We start from the raw sequence: 25,400 nt of genomic DNA on the forward strand, positions 1-25,400 counted from the left end.
GATTAAGTTGGAACGGAGGTGGAGGAAGACGAGGTGACATCGGCGGCAGTGAAAGAAGGAGTGTCCCTCCTCCGGAAGAAGCGGAAGAAGCGTCTTTTCTTCTTCTCCAGATGCTTTTCTATGAGCACTTTTTTCTCGAGGATGAGGATTTTCAACTCCTCGATTGTTTCTGTATTTTGCTGCTCCAGTTTATTGCATTTTTTCTCCACTTCTTCTAATTCAGCTTGTTTTTCTTCCAACCTTTCTTTCAGTACTTTAGATGTCGCCTCCTGTTTTTGCAGTTTTTCATTTTCTCCTTCCAGCTCAGTTACTTTGTACTTCATTTTGTTATGAAGTTCTTGCAGCTCTTGATAGTTCTGCAGTGTCTCATCAAACTTTACCTGCAGCATCCTGTCTTTTCCCTCCATGTGCTGGAGTTGGCACTCCATGTCTCCCTGCTTTCTGTCCAGCTGCTTTTTCTCTTGGAGGATTTCTTTATTTTGTCGCAGAGCTTCATCAAGCTTTCCTTGCAAGCTTTCATTTTGTTGCTCGATGCTCTGAAGCTTGCAATCCATTTCCTTTTGTTTGATCTCTTGTTCCCCTTTCTCTTGAAGAAGCTTCTCATTTGCTTGCAGTGTGTCACCAAGCCTTTTTTTCTCAATACTGTACATTAACTCCATGTCTAGGAGATTGCGGTCCATCCCTCTCTTCTTCATGTCCTCATGTTTCTTCCCTTGGACAAGTTTTTTATTTTGTCGCAGAGCTTCATCAAGCTTTCCTTGCAAGCTTTCATTGTGTTGCTTGATGCTCTGAAGCTTGCGATCCATTTCTTTTTGTTTGATCTCCTGTTGCCTTTTCTCTTGTAGAAGCTTTTCATTTGCTTGCAGTGTGTCACCAAGCCTTTTTTTCTCAATACTGTACATTAACTCCATGTCTAGGAGATTGCGGTCCATCCCTCTCTTCTTCATGTCCTCATGTTTCTTCCCTTGGACGAGTTTTTTATTTTGCTGCAGAGCTTGATCAAGCTTTCTTTTAAGCTCCTGGTTCTTTTTGTCCATGTCCCGGAGATCCTGTTGTTTCTCCTCAATAATAGCTTCCTTTTCTTGAAGCTGGTAGGACAACTTTTTTAATTCAGCCCTGTTTCTCTCATTTTCCTCCATCAATAACTTAACCTTCTCTGCGTTCGTGAGCATTTCATCCTCCATTTCTTCCAAGCGCTTTTCCTCTATTTCTACTTGGTCACACCAAGGAAGAGAGGAGAGGTAAGGGTCTAGTGGCTGATCCCAGGGAACAGCGTTGGGGTCAACTTCTTGTCCCTTTGGATATTCTGTTTGAGACATGTTGAGTCTGGAAACAGTGACTATGCAAAGGATCCAAATATTTCAAAAGGCTTTTCTGGCGAACGGTTCAGTGCTGCAAAGATTGCTGCGAGAAACGGACTAAAAGTCATTGCGTTTCACCGCTATTTATGGGTTTTAAGGATCAAAGGACCAAAGGATCAAAGTGGTGGTAAGATTCTACATGTGCGTGACGTCATGATTCTGTAAGGCAATGAGGTTGTCACATGATATTTTTGGAGGAGGGCAACACTTCACTCGTTGCCTACTGGTGGTGGTCAGAGGGCCCGGTGGCGCCAGTGTCCGGCAGCCTCGCCTCTGTCAGTGCGCCCCAGGGTGGCTGTGGCTACAACGTAGCTTGCCATCACCAGTGTGTGAATGTGTGCGTGAATGGGTGAATGACTGGATATGTAAAGCGCTTTGGGGTCCTTAGGGACCATAAGGGCGCTATATAAATACAGGCCATTTACCATTTACCATTTTCAACTTGGACAAATTATCAGTAAAGTTTCAATCTCTGTTATTTTCCCCAAAAAACGTGTTGTCGCAATAATGTTTTCTACGGTCATTGGTGCCAACAGATGGCGGCAGTTTAAAGTTGGGTGTTACTCTGCCCAGGCTGCTACCATAGAAGAAGAATGTAGACCAATAGTACTTTAACGATTTCCGCTGATCGTTTCCGTGTAAATCTTAGCATTGCGTTAGCCGTCAAGCTAAAAGTTTAGCTTCATACAGCCATATTTTCAGAGTAACAAAATATTTAAACGGTCTCAGATCATGGTGAGTATTTTGAAAAAAATATTTATATAATGTGAAGCCTATGATGTGGAAAGGCTAGCGAGCGTAATTTTGCCTATTGTGTTATACACGGGTGCTTACATCCGAGTAGTGTTGATCTTTTCTAAGGTCCATGGGTTTATCCAACAGGCAGCTAAGTCACCGTTATATCTTTAATTTTGTGTGCAACATCTTAATGCAAAAAAACAACAACAAAAAAACAAATCAAAGCAACAAAACAAAAACTAAACAAAAAACACAATGCATTTTTAAGCTCTCTCTGCGTTCACAGCCTCTGCAAGTGTCAAACTTCCTCGCTTTAGCTGATGCTAACCAACATTAGCGCTTACGGTTCGTATATAAACGCAACTGTCAGCCCTTCACTTTTGGTGCCGACAACATTTTAAGCATTTTCTACAGTTTGTGAAATGGTCGTCATTGGCATTACATGCCAGTAGTGTTCGCTAACTGACTTTACCGGGGATTATATTTATTACAACGTTACTGCGTGGAAGTGATCATAGTGTACGCATATGAACGTGAGTGGTAGGTGTTATTAGTGCGACTTTACCCTTAATTAGTTTTCCCAACGAAAGTAGAGTATTTTATGCGACGTGGTTCCTAGACCAGTCCCAAACAATTGATCGCGTTCATTAACAGACCAATTCTCTCCAAAATTTTAGGGTAAGCTAGAATAGGGATATGGTTGCAATAATACGAATAAGAGCACAACAGCATATTGACAATGGCGAGAACTCTAATATTTACATTGTGTTAGTGCACCCATCGCTCCGCGTCCTGACCCTCATCCTTAACGCTACATTGATGTAGAGAGTCTCTGACACAGCTGTGCTCTGCAGCCCAGACACCCTGCTTATCTGTGATTCGGCCAGACTGGTGTTGAACTCCTCCAAAGACATGCGCGGGGTTAGGTTAGTTGGCTGTAGGTGTGAGTGGTTGTCTGCGTCTTTCTAATAATCCTCCGACAGCCTGGCGACCTGTCCAGGGTGTACTTTTGCCCTATGACAGCTGGAATGCACCCTGAATAAAATAAGTAGGAGAAAATGAATGATGTTTATGAACTGCAGTTAATGTAGTCAGACAATAGGCCACAAGTCTTGGTCCAGAAGCGTACTAAGATTTAAAAACTAAAATGTTGGCACTGGTGTTTGAAACAGTATACTGTCAGTAAGACTGGAGCAACTGCACACAACTGGAAACTAATAACTAGAGTAGCTGAGTAACATTTTGTTACTGCATCCATTTAGCCAGGTATAATTAGCATGTCTGCATATATGTCCTTTCTAATGTGGTTCTATGTGGTATGTTGTAGGACAGTGAAGTGTCTGACACGGACCATGTACCAGTGCCTGAGAACACTGGTATGGAGGGGGAGAACGCACCTCTTTACTGTATTTGTCGGAAACCAGACATCAACTGCTTCATGATGTAAGTATATATCAGTTTTATATTTGCAGTACGTGCAGTAGGGCTGGGCGCTAGCTTCATCAATGTTATCAGCGATTTTTTTTCAATGAAGATCTTCTATTTCAAGAAAACTACCAATAATGATATCCAGAGATATAGAAAACAATACCGTAACATTTTATTGATGCTTGCAGTTTGGAGGCAGCAGTATTTGCAAGTGTAACTAAATTCCAGGCATTTTCCATCCTTCTTTTCCCATCAGCTTTTTTCTAATTGTCAGTGTGAACCAAGGTGTCAGCAGCAGCATTATAGTGCAAAAGTAGTGAAGCAGCATATATCAAATATAACCACAAAAGTAGCCAAGTTAGTGTTTTTCCTGGAAATTTTAAGTGAAAGGATAAAGTAACTGCTTAACACTTTAGTTTAACAATGATTAATGAAATGTAACGGTGTAACTCATCAGCAGTCTGCACAGTATGGTCACATATTAAAACTGAAGAATATTTTGTACTTGTTGTACTGTTTCATCATGGGTCCAGTTTTTACTAGAGATGGCACGATACCACTTTTTTATGACCGATACCCATATCATAAATTTGGATATCTGCCGATACCAATATGAATCTCATATAGTGTATTTTATAATCAATAAAACTCGTACTCAAGTTTTAAAAAACAAAACATTAAAGCTATTCTGTTATACCTGCATGCAAAAAATACACCGCACCCAAAATATTTCATAGTTCAGCAATACTAATCAATCTAATAAACTTAAACCTACACCATCCTCCCTATTCTGGTCTTTTAAAGAGTACTTAGGTTGTTTAATATTTCCCCTATCTAAAAGGGTTGCCAATTCGCAGCAAAAAACATAGGGAACCACCCCCCACCCTCCACCTCATAATACTTAATCAACTTTAATTTAATGCACGTGTAAAACAAATGCACAGACATCAATTATATTTCCACAATAATTAAATAGATTCGACATCTTTCCTCAGCAGAATTGCAGACTGCACAGATGGTACTTTCCCAAAGAAAAAAGGACTATAGCCTACCTGCCATTGGTTTCTTCTTTCTGGCGCAAAGTGGGCGATAAACAAACAAGAGAGATGGGATTTAGTAATAATAATAATAATGATAATAATGTATACTTTATTGATCCCCGTGGGGAAATTCCTCTCTGCATTTAACCCATTCACTCAGTGAAGCAGTGGGCTGCCATTGAGCAGTGTGTAGGGACGGTACCTTGCTTAGGGGTACCTCAGGGTAGCCGTTCAGGGGAATCGAACCCCTGACCTTCCAATCACGGGGGCCAAAACTTTACCTACTGAGCTATCCCTGCCCCGAAGACCCATGTTTCCGCCCGGGGACCTTTCGCCTGTGAGGCGAACGTGACAACCACTACACTACGGAAACCCCGAAGTGATGTCAGGAGTGGGATGTTTGCAGGAGTTTGCAACAGAAAAGCCGATTAGCCGATCATTGATCAGTTTTATGATTTCAAGTAACAACAGGAGAGGGAGGGAGAGAAGAAGAGGCGGTCGCTCCATATATCGCTTGTTAAGCTTAGCGTGGGAATGCTATACAAACATTCAGAAATGAACTTACACACTTGCTTTACTTCTCTGGGATAGCTTTCTCGGAGATGAAATGCCGCTTTGGAAGCACATAGCGGCTCCAAATGCTCAACCAGACCGCCGACAGGTCTCACACATCACAGCCGCTCTATCACGTGATGCATACTCCTCCGACGTGCTAAGGTCAGGAGCTGGGTTACGCCATGTTGCAAGTTTTGTGAGATGCTTTTGTGATATTTAATGGATCGGGTTACATTTTTTATTTCTCTCCGATATCCAATCCAGTAATTTAGGTCAGTATTGGACCGATACGTAATATCGGATTGGTCCATCCCTAGTTTTTACCCAGGTGCTTAAAGCCCTTCTTTACCCTCTTGTAACACCAACGGTAATTTCCAACCACTCTTTCCTGTTCCTGTCAGTCGGTACACAACTAGTGAGTGCGTGAGTGAGGCCTGGGGGGAGTAATTTCTTTACATCTGGGCCACACACCACCAGCTGCTAGTATCTCCTCCTCCATAGCCTTGTTGTGATGTGGGTTCTTTTTGCTCTTAAGCGGTGAAAACATGTTTGTTGTTTCCACTTTTATTGGAAAAAGTTTTCTTATGTTTTTTTTGTGTGTGTGTTGCTATCTTGAACATTGTCTTTTTAGATCCAAATTTGTCTTGGTCTCATACATGATATGACATTTTTATGTCACCTCAAAATTTATACCTGTATTGTCATGTTTAATATGGCACAGAAGAAGTATTTCATACATTAAATGCATTTTTTTCTCTGTGACAGTGGCTGTGACAACTGTAATGAGTGGTTCCATGGCCACTGCATTAACATCACTGAGAAAATGGCGAAGGCAATCCAGGAATGGTACTGCGTGAGATGCAGAGGTGATGATAATTATTTTTTTTATTTTTTTTTTGCTTTTTAAAAAAAACAAAAAACAATCTGTTTCTTTATTTGCCTGGAAATTAACAAGATTCCTTTTCCTTGTATTTGTGATCACCAGAAGAAAACCCCTTGTTGGAAGTAAAATACAGATCAAAGAAAAATCGTGACAAGGATCCCGACTCTGACAGAGGTGAAAGACAGTACAGCACTCCAAGTACTCCAGATTATAGAAGTGAAAGGCGGCGTGGATCCAAAGTAAGTTGTATTATTGTGGTCATTATAAGCAGAGATGGATTCGCTACATGCATGGCTGGGGTTAGCTGATCTTCCTCGCATCCTTATGGAGTGATGGATAATTTTGTAAAGTCTGTACATTTTTTGCTTTGAGTTTCATTTTTTATTTTCCAGGATGTCCTGACTCATATTGCCTCTTGTTAATTTCCCCCAGGTAAAGCGTTCAGTGAGGATGTGCGGGGAATGTGAGCCTTGCAGGAGGACTGAAGACTGTGCTCAGTGTGATTTCTGCAAGGACATGAAGAAGTTTGGAGGCCCCAACAAAATCAGACAGAAGTGCAGGTTCAGGCAATGTGAAGTGCGAGCCAGGGTAAGTCCCTTTAGCTCCATAATGTGTTAACAGTGCCTCATATATTGTAATAGTATAGTAATTATACATTAACGTGCAAGGGACATCAAAAGTAGGGTGTAAATCAAAAGGTTGTTTTTTTTGTTTGTTTGTATGCTTTTCTAAATTCCTATCAATCTTGTGTTCAGAAAATGCTGCGTGTGAAGGATGAGGAATTCTCTCTGAGAGAAAGGAGGGACAATTCCCACCACAGACGGAGGCGGTACTCTGAGGACTACGACAGCGAGGCAGAACTCTACCAGCAGTACAAGACGGCAGGACTGGACGACAGCATGGTAGGAGAACGATTCACATTACGCTGTTGCATATTCAATTCAGTTCAACGCCATTTTATTTATATAGTGCCAAAGCACAACAATAGTTGCCTCAAGGCGCTTCATACTGTAAGGTAAATATTAAAGAGAAAACCCCAACAGTTAGATAGCCCCATATGAGCGAGCACTTGGCGACAGTGGGAAGGAAAAACTCACTTATATAAATCCACTGCTTTTACATGCACTCACTCAATCACTCCTCTTATGCAGGCGTGGGCCAGTGAGGACGAAGACGAGGTGCCCTTCAGTCCTGTCATGCGTAAGAAAGCTATAAAGGTGAAGCATGTCAAGAGACGAGAAAAGAAGTTTGAGAAGAAAGTAAGGCTGGTTTTCTCATAGAAAATGTTGATATTTTAAGAGCTGCCGCGTGTTAAAATGGTAACATCTGTTTTTGAAAAAAAACAAACAAACACAACAACATTCAGAAGGAGTCACGTCGCCACAAGCAGAAGCAGAAGCACAAAGACAGAAGCAGGCACAGCGAGAGGGGGGGATTTGCGAGATAGCGGAGGTCAGCGTCAGTGCCTGGGACCGAACTGTGTGGAGGGAGCAAGACCCAACTCCAAATACTGCTCTGAGGACTGCGGCATGAAGTTGGCCGCCAAGTAAGACTTTCTTTTTGCTTTTGTTTTTTTCTCTTAACTTACTGGAAAAGCGTTTGGAATTTTCTTTCACATTTTTACTTCACTTTTTTAAAGTTTTAAAATCTTTGTTCTTGTCAGCCGGATCTATGAGATCCTCCCTCAGCGTATCCAGCAGTGGCAGCAGAGCCCCTGCATTGCCGAGGAACACGGTAAGAAGCAGCTGGAGCGGATACGCCGGGAACAGCAGAACGCCCGGCTCCGCCTCACCGAGATGGAGCGACGCTTCCACGAACTGGAGGGCATCATCGCCAAAGCGAAGCAGCAGGCGGTTCAGCAGGACGAGGAGGTGAGCGCACATCTCAGGCATTGATTGTTAATTTGAAACTGCAGATGAAGAACAGAGGGAACACCTAGATTTGGTTTGGTTCCTGCTTGCAGGTAAATGAAGGCGACAGCGAGGACACAGATCTGCAGATCTTCTGCGTGTCTTGTAGTCACCCGATCAATCCAAAAGTGGCACTCAGACATATGGAGAGATGCTATGCAAAGGTGATCATTTCTTTCATTTCTCTTGATACTGCTGCAAGCACATTCTTTACCTAAACACTTATTTTTCTGATTATTTAACAGTATGAGAGCCAGACCTCCTTCGGGTCAATGTACCCTACAAGGATAGAAGGGTTAGTGAAGTTCATTGCTGCCTTTAAGTTTTTTGAATGTTTCTGTAGTTGGATGATTTACTAAGATGACGTTTGTCTTGCAGCGCAACCAGGCTCTTCTGTGATGTGTACAACCCACAAAGCAAGACATATTGCAAGAGGCTTCAGGTTTTGTGTCCAGAGCATTCCAGAGATCCAAAGGTCAGAAAAACAGCTTTCTTGGTGTAAAAGCAAAGAAGTGGCGGGGGGAAGCCACTAAGCGTAAAGTCCAGTCAATGTGAAGACTTTAATCTGTCTTTCTTTTGATCGATCCACAGGTGCCTGTGGATGAGGTGTGTGGGTGCCCTCTAGTGAAGAATGTGTTTGAGCTGACAGGAGAATATTGCAGAGTCTCCAAAAGGAAGTGCAACAAACATTACAACTGGGAAAAGCTCAGGAGAGCCGAGGTGGACTTGGAGCGTGTCAGGGTGGTGAGTCCAACTTCACGATTGATGCAGTAGTTTGTTTGAACTGTGCAAGCTTTCCAAAGTCAAAGAAAGTAATGTGTCAGATCAGGTGAGATGTTGGGCAGCTTCCTGGGGAATGCAGGTAATGGACCAAAAAGGGTTTGGTTACAGCAGCTTTTTTCAGCTGAGTAGTAGAAATGGGTGGGGGGGTCGCCCAGCCTTTACATTCACCTGTGCAAATTAAAGGACATAAAGTAGGCAGAGCAGTAAAAAGTTGAAGATCCTCAGCTCAATCCCAGGAGACGGAAATCTCTTTGTGACTTTGTCATTTTAAATAACTAACACTGGCTCTTCCACACTGGTCTGTTTCTTTTCCTTCCCCCCACACAGTGGTACAAGCTGGACGAGCTCTTTGAACAGGAACGTAATGTCAGGACTGCTATGACCAACAGAGCTGGTCTCCTCGCTCTGATGTTGCACCAAACTATTCAGCACGACCCGTTGACGACCGATCTCCGTAGCAACAAGGATAGGTAGTCAACTCTGCTACTGTTGGATCTGTGGATCACTGTATATTTGGGATGCACCAATTGTCAAATTTTGGACTTCTTGGTTTTTTTTACGTTTGATTCCATAATGTGTTTCAGGGAAACAAAGAAATCTTCATGATTTCTTTTTCTTTAAATTTTAAACAGAAACATCACCCACCGCAATCAGTAAATGTGTCATTTGCCAGGCAGAACAGCTGGAATTAACATGTTGGTGCACCCGTACTTTACATAACATGAGTTTTGAGAAGTAAGGGGTATAAACATTAACAACCAATTTTTTGGAGGCTGATTTTCTAACTAGATAATTATTTTAAAAATGTGTGTATGATAATATATATTTTCCTGATAGTAGTAGATGAACTACTGCTGATTGAAAACTGCTCTTTTTTTTATGTTTACCCTGAATAAACACCTGAAACCTGTTGTGTATGAGGTGTGTGTGTAAGAGTTATGTGTTACTTGTTCCTTCATTTCTATACTTTCTAAATGTGACTATCAAAGTTTATAAGAATGATATATTAATGCAGCTTCACTGAGAATGTTTATGTAGTGTGAAGTGACACATACATACATAAATAAATGGATATAATGAGAGGAAAAAATAAAAGCTGCAGAAAGACTCCACTGGGAACTGAAACTGAGGGTACTGCAATGCAGATTGTGTCCTTTAAGAAGAGTACTCACACTTAAACACTAAAGACTCACTTCAGTTTTTTACATGTGCCAACCTTTTCACACTGGACAAAAACAAGCACCAGTTTTGTAATTGTACACATTTTATGTTGTATATTTTTTTAAGGGAATACCCTATTTTTTGTGATTGTGTGTATAGCACAATTCCTTTTACAAAGTTTTTGCATTCAGGTTTGCCTTCTAAAATCCTACTTCAGGCCAGAAGATGTTGAAATCCAATCCAACTTTATTTATAGAGCGCTTTAAAAAGAACATGATTGACCAAAGTACTTTCCAAAGAACAATGATAAAAGTTAAAAATGAATAAGATTAATAGTAAAGCATGTATAAAATAGACAATAAAATATCCAATAAATAAAATTAAAGATAGAAAGAAATAGAATATTGTCATACAATAATTAACTAATGATTTTTAAGATGTGCTCTGGTAAATTCCCTGAAAACTCCAAGATTATGTAGCGCCTCAAAAAGACGTCACAATCCTAATATTTAATATTTTAATGGTTTTTAAAATCTGATTTCAGATCGGTCTCAAACGCAGCACAGTTAAAGGGAAAAGACGATGGCTACGAAAATGACACTTTCGGGATAAGAGGGTTCCCTCCCTTCCGTCTTTTGTTCAGTTCTCTATTTAACCCCGCCCCCTAGCCCCACCCGTCCAATAGCGCTTGAGCGAGTCATACTTGAACTAAGGTACAGTTTAATAACGGTGAACAAATGTAAAAAGTGGTAGGTGGTATTACAGCATGGTGCAGTCTATATACAGCTAGCTTAAACTGCTCTGCGGTGATTTGGCACCAATATGGGGTACATTTTTCACTTAGGTGTTACAAATTTAATTAAAAAAATGGAACCGAGTGTTTCTTAAATACGAAGGTATTTTTTAGGTGAGCATTTTTTTTTAAAGTTATATATAAAAAAGCAAATATAAGCCTAAAAACTATGTTCACTTCGGAGAAGACGGAGCGGTGCCAGTTAGTTGCTTTTGCCTTGCTGTTGGCAGTGAACACATACACACGCGTGAAATAACGTTATGTACTCATGAGCGCTTTTTGTCCCGCACCTAATTTATACACACACACACACACAAAGGGGAGACCCCACAGAACACCTTCACCGCATCCAACAAACAGTTCCGTCCTTCCCCCCACAAGCTAGGGGGAGTTATATCTTGAGTGTTCCATCGTCTTTGATTGTGTCCAATGCCACCGTTTCCGTAGTGCTAGGTGCATGGTAGCTAACAACGTTAGCTCTAAGTGAATGGGGAGAGCTACGTGTTGAAATCAGTGTCCCAAACATCTGAGGAATATTACCTAAAGGTGTGTGTGGGTGCGTGTTTTTTTTAAAAACCCAAGTGGCCACAAACCTTTGTAGTCCGGTAGCGACAAACAGCTTCTATAAACATTTATTTCAGTTTATCGGATTAGAAATCATCCATGGAGATATGCGATAGCTAGCGGAGGCTAACGTTGCTCTCGCTTATATTGCTTTCACTTCAGCTAATCTAGCGTTGATGTTACACTGCTGTTTAGTGTCTCGCTAATCTCAGTGTCACCAAAATATCCGTACTGCATGTCAAACAATGAGAGAACTTGAAACAGTAACAAAACTTAGCAGCTTATGTTAGCTAGTGCTAACGTTTTGTTTGCTGGCTAACATTGCTATATTATTGTCCGAGCTAATTAACTGTGAATAGCTTTATTTCGAAACTAACTTTACAATTTCTCAGCCATTTAGCTGTTTTAACTGTACATGCTGTATAGGTCATAAGGCGTACTTAGATCATTTTTATAATCAGCCTCTATCTTTTTTTCTTCACCACAGGCTTTGCCATGATAAATTGACCAGCTTTCAACCACAGCTGCACACCTTAACCTCAGAGGCCAGGACATCCAGGGACAGTGTGAACATACACATCTTTAAATGGGATGCAAGACGAACTATAGACGACCGATAGCTTAAACTTGTGCATCAATGGATGAGGAAACGCTTGAAAGCCCAATCCAGGGCACAGAGACTGTGGAAGAAGATGCAGGACAAAACGCAGAGAAGAACAGCTGTAAAGGAGACACTGCAGAAGAGGATGTAGGACAAAGGTCAGAGAAGAAGAGCAGTGACATAGATGAGACATATGAACCAGCCCCAGAATCCTCAGATGGTGTAAATGCAATAGGAAGCCCCAGCTCTGGTCCCATGAAAGAAAAAGCAACAGAGGAGAAAGAGGAGGCGAAGTCTTCTGGTGGTGAGCCTCCTGTTGACTGGTTTGAGCCACTTGAAGATGATGACGACGATGCTGAAAGCAATGATAGAAATGATCCAGAGGAAGAGAGTCTGGCAGGAGAAAGTGAAAGGAGCGAGAGTGTGGGTGGCAGTGAGAGCACCTTCAAAAAGATATATCAGTAGGTTGAATAATGTTGTTCTTACTATCCTTTGTGGTTTGTGGTCATGGGATGCTGTTGTAATATTTACTCACAAAGTTGCTTTTTCTCTAGCATGGTATGCCCCTGCCAGACAGCAAGGTCCAGGTGATCAGACTGTCACATTACTGCCTAACAGATGTACAGTATTGTGCAGAATTCTTGAGACACGATCATTTTTGATATTTTACAAAAGAAAATAGAAATTAGGTGCAGTGAATTTAGTGAAATGTGCAAATATACATACAGTATTTTAAAACAGAGTTTGTAAAATTCTAACAAGCTTGAAAGTTACAATTTGGTTTGACCGAAAGTTTCAAATTTGGATTCATCACTCCATAAGACTCAAGGTCCACTTCTTGTGTAAATTGGCTTCCACCGTTCCCTTCCTTAAGAATGGCGTCTTGACAGCCCATCTATGTGTGTCTGACAAGACTTCAGCGAACATCACTCAGGTCCTGTTTCAGGTCTTTGCTGAAATTTTTCCTGTTTCTTGAGACCATGATTTTCAGATTCTGTTTATGATTTTTTTTTAGGCTGAGACATCTTTTGTCTTCTGCTTGTCCAGTTTCCTCAAACCACTAGTAACAAATAACTTCCAAAATATACCTGCCATGTTATAGAAAACTCTAACTTGCATTTTATTTTACTTGATTGATTACTTTCCTATTGTGAGTAGGTCTGAAAGAGGTTCAGAGGATCGACATATCTGTGTCACCGTGTAACTGATTGATGAAGCCAGCAATTTGGGAAAGGGTTTAGGTCTTTTGCTGTAATCTGATAATGAGCAGCATTATCTTAAGTATTTTTGGACTAAATTTAGATGCTATGCTGGTGAGCAAGCACAGGGTCCACATTTTTACCATTGTTACTGCAGGGCTGGCAGTGGATATGCATGCGTGCAAAGATGCTGCACAAGCTTTCTGACCATTTTCAGCATAAGTGTATTTTCAGATATTCAGAGGAGCTACCGATGAAAACAGGGCTTTAAATGTCTTATTCATTTGAGCTCATTTGAAACTTCAATGCAACTTTGCCTCTATCTGTGAAAAGAATTTTTATTTATTATATTATTATTATGACTCATCATGTTTCTCAGGGTGATGTATGTGCAGTCTCTTTTCCCTCAATGTGATCTAAACATTTCTAAAATGTTTGAGTGTGTGTCTTCTTTTAAATTCAGGCTTCATGCACCCCGTCGTAAACGATCGCACCCTGATGAGGGATGGGTTGAATGCCCTGCACTGGGGGAGGGCTGGAAGCGCAAAGAGGTCGTTCGGCGCTCAGGATCTAGTATTGGCCAAAAGGATGTATATTACTTAAGGTAAATACGGCCTTGTAGGAATAAAGAATCCACCTGTACAGTTGTTGACATATTAATGGTGCTAATTTTTATACTCCTCCTGAAGCGTGCACTGAATATCAAAAGAACATTTTGGGGTTTTTTGTGGTTGTAATTATTTTTCTCCTTTGCAGTCCTCGTGGTGATCGAGTGAGAAGCAGAGTAGAGCTGATTTCAGTGCTGGAAGGACAGGACTTGTCTAACTTTGAGTACAAGACGGGCAAATTCTACGATGGCGAAACACCGCTCCCAAAAATTCGAAGCAGAAAGGTGTCACCTGGTGTTTTTCTTTGTATTTTAAGCGTGAAAGCACTGAAGATTTGCACTGCATGACTTAGAGTCTGCTCTCCTCACTCTCTCATCCTTTAGAGAAAGGTCCGCGAGCGATCGTCCTCGGAGTCCAGCTGGATGGAGAGGGGAGAGGGGGCAGACACTCCTGACTCCCACCACAGACTAACCCCAAGCCTCGGGTCTAAAAACGCCAACTCCAATCAGTCAAATGCCCCCTTGAACAGTACAGTGGGATCGCCCAATCAAGGGTCTCACAGTGAGGATCCACCTGCCGAGGATAAAATTAAACTCCCTGGTCCGTCATCATCTCAGCCACGTCCGCTCCCTTCCATAAATGGAGAGATCGGGTCAGAGGACAGCATACTGTGAGTCTGTTACTACGTGCAACATAACACCTTAATTACAAGTGTCAGCTTCTTGTGATAACTGGAGAGAGGGGGGGGTCATCATGTGTGTCTGCAGGATCTGTGCCAGATGTGGCATTTCCTTCACAGGCACGTGGTACGACAAACAAAGAAAGAGGCCCTGCTGTCCCTCCTGTTGGGGTACGTTGGTGCATAAGAGTGTAGAATTATAAGTGAGAGGCAAAACTGCATCAGATATATATCTGACATCAAAGGGAAACAGTTGGCTGAAGATGGGGTAAAATATGGATTCTCCTTGTAACATTACTACAATTTTTTTCCCCACTTCCAGCAGCGTCAAAGACAAAAGAACACCCAATGATTCGCTTCAGAAAGGTAATGTGCTGCGTGCAGAAACACATTGTAACTGCCAGACTAATGCTCGAAGGGCGCATAGTAATATTGAAATGCTCTTAAATTCATTTCATTTTTCTTTAAAATTCTGATAAAAACTGTTGCCATGTGTTATAAAATCCACATTTCTCATGAATGTCATTAAATAAGCAAACTGTCTTTCTCCTTGTGTCCATGCCACATGTAGTGGATTCCTTGTGGTCAGTGTGTGGGATGTCATAACACCGTCAATTGTGGGCAGTGTGCCAATTGCAAACATGGGCTGCAGAGCCCAGAATCCCGGAGACGCATATGCCGAAAACGCAAATGTATATGTCCCATTCGCAAGGTAAACAGCTACACGCTGATTTTTATTTATTTATATACTTTTAAATTACTTTAGCATCAATATTGCTTTCTTATGCATTTGTTATGGTCTTCCAGGGCCCTGGAAGTGGAGGCTTCATACAGCAGAGGCCTTACAGTGACGTTTCGGAAACATTTGACGACAGCATGAGTTTCCAGGTACAAAGTCTGTATAGTCTGAATTGTTAACACTTTGATTGGCTTCGTTTCCTGTATTTTCTAAAATGTTCATTTGATTTTGCAGGGTGAAGTTACAGATTCACAGGTAACACTTTTCTGATCTTACTAAATGTGTTATTTATAGCATCGTGCTGAACAATTATTTTCCTTACTCATACTGATGTCGTCTTCACACAGCACCCCAGTCTCAAAAGCAGTGATACGGAGAACTTCTCAGTCAATGTGGATGTTGATGATGAGGATGAATTGTCAACTGATGACGATGATGATGTGAGTGTTTTAGGTTTTTTTCTTTTTTAACATTTGCATAAAGGAATATACCTTTACCACACACAGACGCATGCACAAACACATGCACAGACACACGGTAGTGACGCAATTCATTTAGGCATGTATACATAGTCAAGATGACCGACTGAATTTCAAACCAAGCATGAGAATGGAGACGAAAGGTGACATTAATGATTTTGGACATGGCGTGGTTGTTGGAGCCAGACGGGCTCAACCGAGTATTTCAAAAACTGCTGATCTACTGGGATTTCTCCACACAACACACATCTCTAGATTTTACAGAGAATGTTCCAAAAAAAGAGGAACTATCCAGTATGCGACAGTTCTGTGGGTGAAACTTCCTTGTTGAGAAAAATGGCCGGGATGCCTTGAGCTGAAGGCAAGGAAGCAGTCTGCACAGAGGGAACAGTAACTCCGATGACCACTTGTGACAACCAAGGTATTCAGAAAAGGATCCCACAGCACATCAGTCCTTGAAGTCGATGGCCTACAGCAACATAAAACCACACTGCATGCCTCTCCTCTCAGAACAGGAACATGGAACTGAGGCTCCCCAGTGATTCATAATTTCTGCTACAACATTCAAACAGTAGGGTCAGAATTTGGCTTAAACAGCATGAAAGCATGGATCCATCCTGCCTTGTATCAACGGTTCAGGTTGGAGGTGGTGTTAAAGTGTTATGGGGAATATTTTCGGAGCACACTCTAGGCCCCTTAGTACCAACTGAACACCATATAAATATTGTCAGTGTTTTTTGCTGACTGTTTCCATCCCATTATTACCACATTGTACCCATTTTCTGATGGCTGCTTCCAGGAGGATAATGCACGATGTCACAAAGCTCATATCATCTGAAACTGGTTTTCTTGAGTTCACCGTACCCAAATGACGTCCAGACAGGGCTCCTTTGAGATGTGGTGAGATGAGACATTTACATCAGGAAGGTGCAGTCAATAAATCTGCAGCAACTGTGTGACTAGATCATGTCAATATGGACCAAAATCTCTGAGGAATGTTTCCAGCACCTTGTTGAATCCGTGCCACAAAGAATGAAGGCAGTCCTCAAGGGACAAGGGGGCGCAACACAGTACTAAAAAGTTGTACCTAATGAAGACTTCAAGTTCAAGTAGAGTCGAGTGAAAGTTCGTTAGTGTTACAGTTCTGTTCATGCTGCACAGATCATGCTGAACTGCAACATAACAACTTTTCATGTTAAAAAAGGGACACTTCTTAAAAATACACGCAACAACTCCCAGCTGATGTGAGGACTCCTCTCAGGCTGTGATGGGTGGGAGAGAGGTGAACACATTTTAGGAATATATACTCATTGGTCAAGTTTCCATCCACGTTTAGTACAATTTTTAGCAATATTTCCAGAATGTGTAAATAAATGCAAACATTATTCACAACTGCTATAAAAATATTAGGCTTTAGGTGGATTGTGAACAACAGTTGGGGGCACCAATTCTGCAGACTGGTGTCATTAAACTACTGCAGAAGAAGAAGCACTAGCCAAACCTCAAAGAATGGAAAGCCAATATGGGAAAACACAATGACATTTCTGTTTGTGCTGTTTATTAATTACAGGAAAATTACAGCCTCCACATTGTTCCACATCAGTGGGATTGCTGTTTCACTCAGGCTGATTGCAAACAATAGCTTTTCTCCCATATAGACAACCTCCCCTGTACCCTTAATGATTTTTGACACCTCAGCACTAGTTGGTTAAAGACTATTTAATGTCGAAGTCAACTGCACATGCACCTCCACCGGGGTTTTCTGCTTGCTGTCTTTTTTGCCTTTAGCTTTCTCTTTATTCAACCAGTTAATTAACCACAATGTTTCTTGACATTTAAAAGGGAGACAGTAAACATTGAATTTTACACAACCTTTTTTACATTTTGGAGATTTATCGTGGAAATAGAAGTTGTGTAATTCCTCAGACACCTTTTGCCCATAGTACCCCTTACTTGTCGCACATCTTTGACAAAATTAGTGATTTCTTCACTGTCGTCTTGTTATTTTGACCCAGTTGTGTGAATTTTCTTGTTTTCAGTGGCACAAAAAGCGGAAGCGACGTTCCTGTGGAGAATGCAAGGCCTGTCTCTGCAGGAAAGACTGTGGCACGTGTGATTTCTGTATAGACAAGCCCAAGTTCGGAGGCAGCAACAAGAAAAGGCAGAAATGTCGTTTACGGCAGTGTCAGAGGCAGGCAATGGTAAGACTCCGACAGATGCAATTTTGTAAAATAGTTTTTCAATGACACTGATTCTTCCAGTATTTATTTAAGTAAAATCCTCTGCTTCTGTCTGGCAGAGGCATTTGCTGCCCTTCCAGATGGGACAAGGTGACTACGGACCAGATGGCCCGCTACCGCCAGGCCGGCCTAGACCTCACTACACATACAGTCGCAAGTTAGGTTTAAAGAAAATCAAAGAGTCTCAGATGGGCTATGATTTAAGCGACAATGAAGATGATGACAGTAATTTACAACCAGTGAGTGCCCAAAGCCTTTGGTCATTTATTTTGTTTCCTCTTTGCTCATAATGATTATTTTTGAGGTAAATGGGCAGCGACGACTCGATCACCCCATTAATTGTGAACCTGACCTGGTTTTGCTCTGCTGTTGTAGATTAGTTGGAGCTTGTCACCTGTGAAGTCTAGCAAAAACTTTTTTGACACGAATGTGAGAAACCACCAATCATCTATGCAGGTTTGAAATCAGATCTCAGTCTACACATATTTTGATAAATGCCCCCCATCTCAAACAGAAACATGATTTCAACGTAACGCTGTCTTTCAGCAGTTGAATGATTCCGAGTTTGGAGTGCGGAATGGACTGTCAGACGGCGTCCCTCACATCAGCAACCACAGCAACCCCCACCAAGTAAGTTTAACTTAGACAAACAAAAGCGTTGCTCTTTCTGATCCTCACAAATGGATCCACATGCTCTTTGGAGCGGTTTGCTTTAAATGTCCCACAGCTCTGTTGTAAACTGTTGCACTTTTCTGACTGATTGTGTAAAAAGCTATTGCTGACAAATGCCGAACGATGGCACGATCCTGACTCATCACAAGCCATCAGAATCCTATTTACACTTTCGTATTATGAACACTTACTTACTGGAACCCCGTTTTCTTAAATCTGTGGTCTTCTTCTTTTTAACCTTTGTTTGGTAATGAAGTCTGAACCAGTAAAGTGTTTAATGTAAGGGTTGTTACTTCTTGTTACAGTTCTCGTGGTCCTTCGCTGTTGTTTCAATATTTGACAGCATCACTCAAATGAAGCTTTTGAGCAGTTTGCCTTTATTGCAGTTTTACAGAATAGAAGCATGAAAGACAGAAGGGTTACAAAATGTAACAATGCCTTCAAAATGAATGGATAAACCAGAGATGTTGCAATGATTCGGTTTGTGTCTAAAACACTTGGCACAAGGCCACCCACAAAAGTTAATGTGATCTGTTGTAATGTAATGGCTGCATTTTGCTGCCAAGCTGTTTGTGCTCTCTACTTGTCACCACCCTCTTCTTGGCTGTCCTTCAGTTTGTCCTTGTGGTCACTTGTTTTGCCAGTCAGTTTATGGACAAACATATCTGATTTTCCATGATCTGTTTCAAATATGATAACAGTCAACGTTTGTTTGGCCCTTCCTTATTTAAACTATGTGTAGGGAAGAGTGTAGATTTCCTTTTTTGACACTTCACCAATTGTTAAAAAAGTGGCCCTTTTCATACATGCGTCATTTTGTTCATGGTTTTCGTTGAAGCTATTTGATGTTTTCCAGAGGTGGTGTGGGTGTATACAGATACAGTTGCTAGAAAAAAGAATTTCTGCATTTGTCATAGCTGGTCTGATCTTCTTCTACGTCATAATTATAGACAAACGCAATTTTGCTAAAGTAACAGCATAGTTGTGCACATCGTCGGCGATCGTGGCTCAAGAGTTGGGAGTTCGCCTTGTAATCGGAAGGTTGCCGGTTCGAGCCCCGGCTTGGACAGTCTCGGTTGTTGTGTCCTTGGGCAAGACACTTCACCCGTTGCCTACTGGTGGTGGTCAGAGGGCCCGGTGGCGCCAGTGTCCGGCAGCCTCGCCTCTGTCAGTGCGCCCCAGGGTGGCTGTGGCTGCAATGTAGCTTGCCATTGTTAAGGTTCAAAAATTGGAGAAAAGGAGTACGGAGGGCTCACAAGCAAATAACAACTCTGGTCCAGAAGATGTGATCAAAGCGAAGATTTATTGATTACACGCGTGGAGTGTGACGCTGGGCAAAGTCAGCGATCGAACTGAACTTACAATAATTAGACAAAGGTTTTATATGGGTAAGACAACAAAGCCCCCTCTTTTGCAAAGCAGACACAATACAGCTTACGTCAACCTAAACCACAAAATGTTCCGTTAACTTTTAACATAGTTTTTAAGAACATTACGTCTCATCTCCATCCCGGTGTCGCACCATGAACGCATTCTTATCTCCCAGAACATCAGGTGCACTTCCTGTAACCATCTGACAGTATGCCGGCACAATTTGCAATTGCAGCAAAAACACATCTTAACTTCTTACCTACTATGGTGTGTACGTGTGTGTGTGAGTGTGTGGGTGTCTGCTGTGTATGCTATGTATGTGTCATGACCTGTCCTGCACCCCGGCTCACCTCACACCTCTCGTCCTAGCCAGACATAAGGCCTGCGCTCATACACAGCTGAACTATGTGTGACTTCTAGACTAAATGTCACACTCAAATGATGCTACTCAAACCATGAAGGAAACTTACTTAAACTGAACATAAATGAAACTTAAAACTTACTTCAAAGGATATAAGTGATAAATGATACAAACTTAAATCTTAGCTCTAAAGGATATAAGTAATAAAAGATAAAAATAACTCCAGGCGTATGTCATGCAAGCAGGTGTGTTGCAATTCCTTTCAGAGCTCCTGTCCTCCTCACCGTGTATTGGCTGATCATTAACGCCTGCCAAGAGTTTCTGACCCTCACTTGACCAGGAGCCACAGCTCTTTAATAAGCTCAAATGCAATCATGTATAAAAGATTAAAATCATTTTCATAACAAAGGTTCTTTCTTCTCAGATCTGCCAATATGTTTGCTCGTCTCCATTACAGTTTAATCATTGAAAATTACACTGATCAGCATACTATGTGGAAGTTACAGATTACATAATGGCAAAAGCATTCTGTCAGACCCCTCACCATCACCAGTCTGTGAATGTGTGTGTGAATGGGTGGATGACTGGATATGTAAAGCGCTTTGGGGTCCTTAGGGACTATTAAAGCGCTATATAAATACAGGCCATTTTACCATTTACCATCTTTATATACCACAGTGTTTAATAATTCAATACACAGGCTAAAAAAACCCCTTTAAAACAATAGACTGTAAATAAAAGATGGCACCAAATAGTTTTTAGCAAATTGAATTCTTAAATTTAGCTTCACAACCATCAATATCTTTGTTTGTTCTTATTTATTTTTTAAATTTCTTTTAGCCATAAGTGAGCATATTTGGACAAAAAGTTAGAGTGCTGAATTGTAGTTAGCCCCCGCAAGATGTGCTGGCATGGTGTATGAACTGTATGGATGTGTACAACAGACACAGCTAGCTGCTAAGTAGTACAAAGTAACAGTTTAATAATGTTAAATTATGTAAAATTCACCCACATACAGTTGTAATGAAAGCTAAAATTAGATATAGAGGGGTTTTTTTTGGGGGGGGGGTGTTATTTATTTAATTATTTAACCAGACTTTAACATTTGGGTGTTTTAACATGAGATTCTGTGGGATCTCGCTTGTTTTATGAGCCAGCCTCAAATAGCAACTTGAGGAACTACAATGTGCGGAGTTTCTTTGTGGGCTCCCCAGAGGCTGCTACCCGATACCTCACATAATCTCCATTAGCAGCGTCAGAGGTTTCCTGTAGCTGCAGACTTCTGCAAAGGATTCATTTCTGTCCACAGATGGTTTCAGTTTATTAATAATAAACTGTGTTGTTGGACTCTGACACAATTTGATGTGCAGGTGTGGGCTGGGTGTAGTTTAATATTTATAATTTTGCAGTGAGTTAAAGACTAAGGCGTCACTCTCATGAGACCAACTTTGTCAATACAGGAGCAGCAAAACAGATGGGATGCAGAGAGAGCACAAAGTGGCAGAGAAGCTACAAAGCAAGTTGTTGAAGAAGAGAAAGATGAGTTGCCCATGGTAAGTGTCCTGCTGAGGCTACCCCCGCCCCCCACAGGCAATCATATGCGTATGTATTTTTATTCGTTTGTTGTCTGCAGATTACACAGATCTTCAGTTTGGCTGATAACCCAGTTGGGACTGGTGCAGATGCAGAAAACCACCTCATGAAACTACTAGACTCTTTACGCTCCTCTGTACTGCCCATATTGTGGTATGCTATAATGGTGGAGGGCCCGCAGCTGCAGCTCATCCAGTGTTCTAAGCAGTCCAGCATGACCGACACCATGGTGCTAATCGACCCGGGCTTCTTCTATCAGGTCACCGTCCAAAAGCAACCGCTGCTCCCCACCCACCCGCTGTACGACTGCTACCCAGCACGTCTAACCTCGGTGACTGAGGTGGTTAATTTGCTTTTTGGGTCTGGAGAAGTACTCTGTGTGCCAGGGGGATGCCTCCCAAAGAACCATTACATTATAAAGACCCCATCATACTGGAACGGTCATCAACATGTGATTTCCTGGTTAAGAAGAATGTGGGCATTTGTAATAACTGCAGAGCACTTCAACTTTAACGTCATCACAGACAGAAATGGAAAATAAATGTGAGCAGAGTGGAGACCACTGGTTTTCTAGTGACACTTTGTGCAATTTTATTTTATTTTTTGGTGATGATGTATATCAAAACTTTACAGACTTACCTCTGGACTGTAAATGGTTTATTTTAAGAATCACCAAAGGCATTTCAGGAGTTGTGACATTATAATCCAGGCGTGTTTCTTCTCAGACGTTTTATTATGTAGGTGTAGGGCTTTTCTACTTGACTGTTATGTGTCTTGGCTTTGGCAGTGTGCTGAAGTCAGCCCTCTGTGTGGTTAGTGTGCTGTTGGTTGATTCACACTCTTACTTGAGGAATATCCCTCACCCTCCTTACCACTATTACACATTTTAGTAGCCCTTTCAGACAACTGTACTACTAGAAAATTAGCCCACGTGTTTGATTCCCAGCATTAACACTGTTGTCATGCTACCGGGTTCGTTCATACTATATACAACAAAGTTAATAGAAGATTTGTTTTGGTAAAAACAAGTGTGCACCTCAACTGCTTTCTTTTTTAATTTAATAATATATTCATTAGTGTCATCACTGTTGTCACTAACACTCCATTTATTAGCACTCCATTTATTTGCATTTTTGCATTTGCTCCCAGTGATGATACTAAGGCTGGAAAAATGTGAGGGAATTAGAAAGGGTACCCGGTGGCAAATCAGATGTGTTGATCCATCTGATGTGGTGACCACTTGGGAAATAAGGGAGCTGCCAAAGGTACCTTTCTATTAGAACTAGTTATTTAAATTGAATTATGTGATTATTTCAAATTCATGACCATTCATACTGGATTGTAATGATGACATGTTGATTCTGGGCTGAAATTACAAGCATTTTTTAAATATCTTAATCTGATTGCAAAGTAGACTATCATTTGATTAGCTCTCCCACTGAAGGCAGAATGTGCTCCTAGCATCAGCATGTGTGGTGTGATGAATTTCATACGACCTTTAAAAATGCATTGAAGTTGTCCCATGACAGGAAAAAAAGTACAATTACCTTTTGAGGTTTGTTCTCATAAATAACTAACTTTAATCTCAAAACTTTTTTTTTTTAAACAGCTGTTGGGTAGGTCAGCTTTTTTGTAAACCTAACCTACCCTCCTTTTTTGCTTTCATAGGGTGAGTTTTTGTTATCATATTGCATCAGAAATATCTGAAAAGTGGGAAATATATCATCACAAACTGACCTAGTATGGATATTATGCTAAATTTGTATTCACCCCATTACTATGACAGTCTAAAGTCATTTGAGCAGAACCCACAAGCTATAAGTAGGAGCAAGCCACTGTTTTAAAAAATATCCAAGACATCTGAGATAGTAGTGATTTTCCAGAACATACAGTGACATTACTGGTCAAATATTTAATTGAATATTCCCCAAATAAAGAGACAGTGTGGATGGTTATGCAAAGTAAGTATAAGTAACACTTAAAAAAAGGTACCTTTGTGTAATCCTATGTTGGGGTTGTTGTACTTGTAATTTCTCTCAATTTTAGCCCAATTTGATGTCTAGTGAGAATATTTCACACTATATCTACTGAAAACTTTATTCAATGACCCGGTATTTAGACTTGACACTAAAAACATTGTAACACCTTTTAAGATCTCAAACAAAACAAAAAAAACAGATGAAGATGAATGTAGTTAAACATTCCTCACAAATCTCAAGCTAAAACCCAGCGACAGGATTACAGTTGTTGTGACTGGCACCATGTTAGCTGAGAACAGTAAACTTTCCTTAAAGGTTTAGTTTCGGTTTTTCGAGGTTTTTATTGTTTTTAGAACAACATGCTCTTGTCAAAGTGATGATGTAGCAACAATCATCGTACAGATGACTCTGAAATAATAATATCTGAAATAATAATAAGCACTTAATGAGTCTTCTTCTGTCTCTGTTCTCGAGTAGTATAACACTTGGCCTTTAATTGTATTTTCAGCCATATAATGTGTTTTGTTTTTGTTTTTTAAGTGTATAATAATTCAGTTTTTACCCCCCATTACAAACAACCTCCTGCAAGTTTTAACAATGTGAAATTTTATGCATTCTTGATGTGATTTTTTTTTTAAATGTTGTTTTCCTCAAGTAATTGTGCATATGTTGAAATATTTGGGAACAGTGGGTTATTCCTTTAAAAAATATTGTTATTTAGTCTTTGAATTAAAACATATTTGAAGAACTGACACTGGTTTTCCTCATTTCTGGTCATTTTTGTCTTTGAGTATGTAATGTTTGGTGATAATGTTAGAATATTTTGTATTATTTTACAATTGATCAAATGTGTCCAAATCATCAACTGAGTAGAATTAATTGACTTAAACTTTATATGCAGTAACATCAATTTATGTGGTTGCTGTCTGCTAATTATTGAGTTTATGGTTGAGTCAGTGGAACACACAGCCTAAAGAAAACATATAGCCTATAAAGCTAAGCAAGTCTTAAACATACTTTGATCAGTTAATATAAATCAGACTCTAGAGAGAGTTGATATACATTTGACAAGAAGCAGACTTGACTGCAACAGTGTGATGTTCAGAGTTCAGCTGTGCCTTTAACAAGCAGTTATCACTTTGTCGGTTTTGTTGATCGTTCTCATGAGCGGTCAAAAGCTTTGCTATGAATTCTCTTTTCAAAAAAAGATGCTCCAGCTTGTCCTGTACTGAACAACATAATCAAGGAGGAATCAAAGTGCTGTACTTAGGAACTTTCTGACGTAAAACTGGCCCTTTAACCACAACTTTCAGTTTCTCCTCTATGATGTGTTGCCAGGGCTTTAGTGCAGCTGTTGTTTGAGAATCTCTCGCCTTTAACTTTGTCTTCAGAGAGTGAAATGTGTGCTTCAGTCGGTTGGTAACAGGTGTTTAACTTGCCCTCTTTAAAAAGTCCTTTTTTGTGTGGAGCCACTTTTTTCTCCCGTTATTTGGTGATGTGTTAAAAAATATTTTAATTTGTATAAAGCCGTTTCTGTATCGGATACACTTCTTAATACTTACAGTGAATTTTCTTAAAACATTTGAAGCCCTGAAATTAGTCCAATATTAATCCAATCCGAAACATTAAAAAGTCAGCACTTTAAATGAATTTGAATGCGTTT

The 25,400-nt window shown here is 40.7% G+C and overlaps 1 protein-coding gene and 1 non-coding gene across 2 annotated transcripts; both read left to right on the forward strand.

Moving 5' to 3' along the window:
* Nucleotides 1–1,836: 1,836 nt before the first annotated feature.
* Nucleotides 1,837–9,618, forward strand: cxxc1b (CXXC finger protein 1b). The gene is given in 15 exon segments (XM_019358637.2): nt 1,837–2,096; nt 3,427–3,542; nt 5,888–5,988; nt 6,108–6,244; nt 6,438–6,593; nt 6,761–6,907; nt 7,157–7,264; nt 7,372–7,434; nt 7,436–7,551; nt 7,669–7,876; nt 7,969–8,079; nt 8,161–8,210; nt 8,294–8,390; nt 8,507–8,659; nt 9,026–9,618. Coding segments are annotated over 15 exon segments (1,713 nt in total). The 5' UTR covers nt 1,837–2,093; the 3' UTR covers nt 9,173–9,618.
* A 1,375-nt stretch (nt 9,619–10,993) lies between these two features.
* On the forward strand, nt 10,994–24,489 carry LOC102078851 (uncharacterized). Its single transcript, XR_002062132.2, has 17 exons — nt 10,994–11,198; nt 11,704–12,278; nt 13,480–13,620; nt 13,773–13,908; nt 14,008–14,294; nt 14,392–14,474; nt 14,626–14,669; nt 14,875–15,015; nt 15,111–15,191; nt 15,277–15,297; nt 15,390–15,482; nt 17,561–17,722; nt 17,821–18,000; nt 18,137–18,217; nt 18,308–18,391; nt 21,626–21,718; nt 21,799–24,489. It is a non-coding gene; the product is annotated as an uncharacterized LOC102078851 (transcript).
* Nucleotides 24,490–25,400: the final 911 nt, after the last annotated feature.

The sequence above is a fragment of the Oreochromis niloticus genome, linkage group LG5 (genome assembly GCF_001858045.2).
Source record: "Oreochromis niloticus isolate F11D_XX linkage group LG5, O_niloticus_UMD_NMBU, whole genome shotgun sequence".
Taxonomy (NCBI): domain Eukaryota; kingdom Metazoa; phylum Chordata; class Actinopteri; order Cichliformes; family Cichlidae; genus Oreochromis; species Oreochromis niloticus.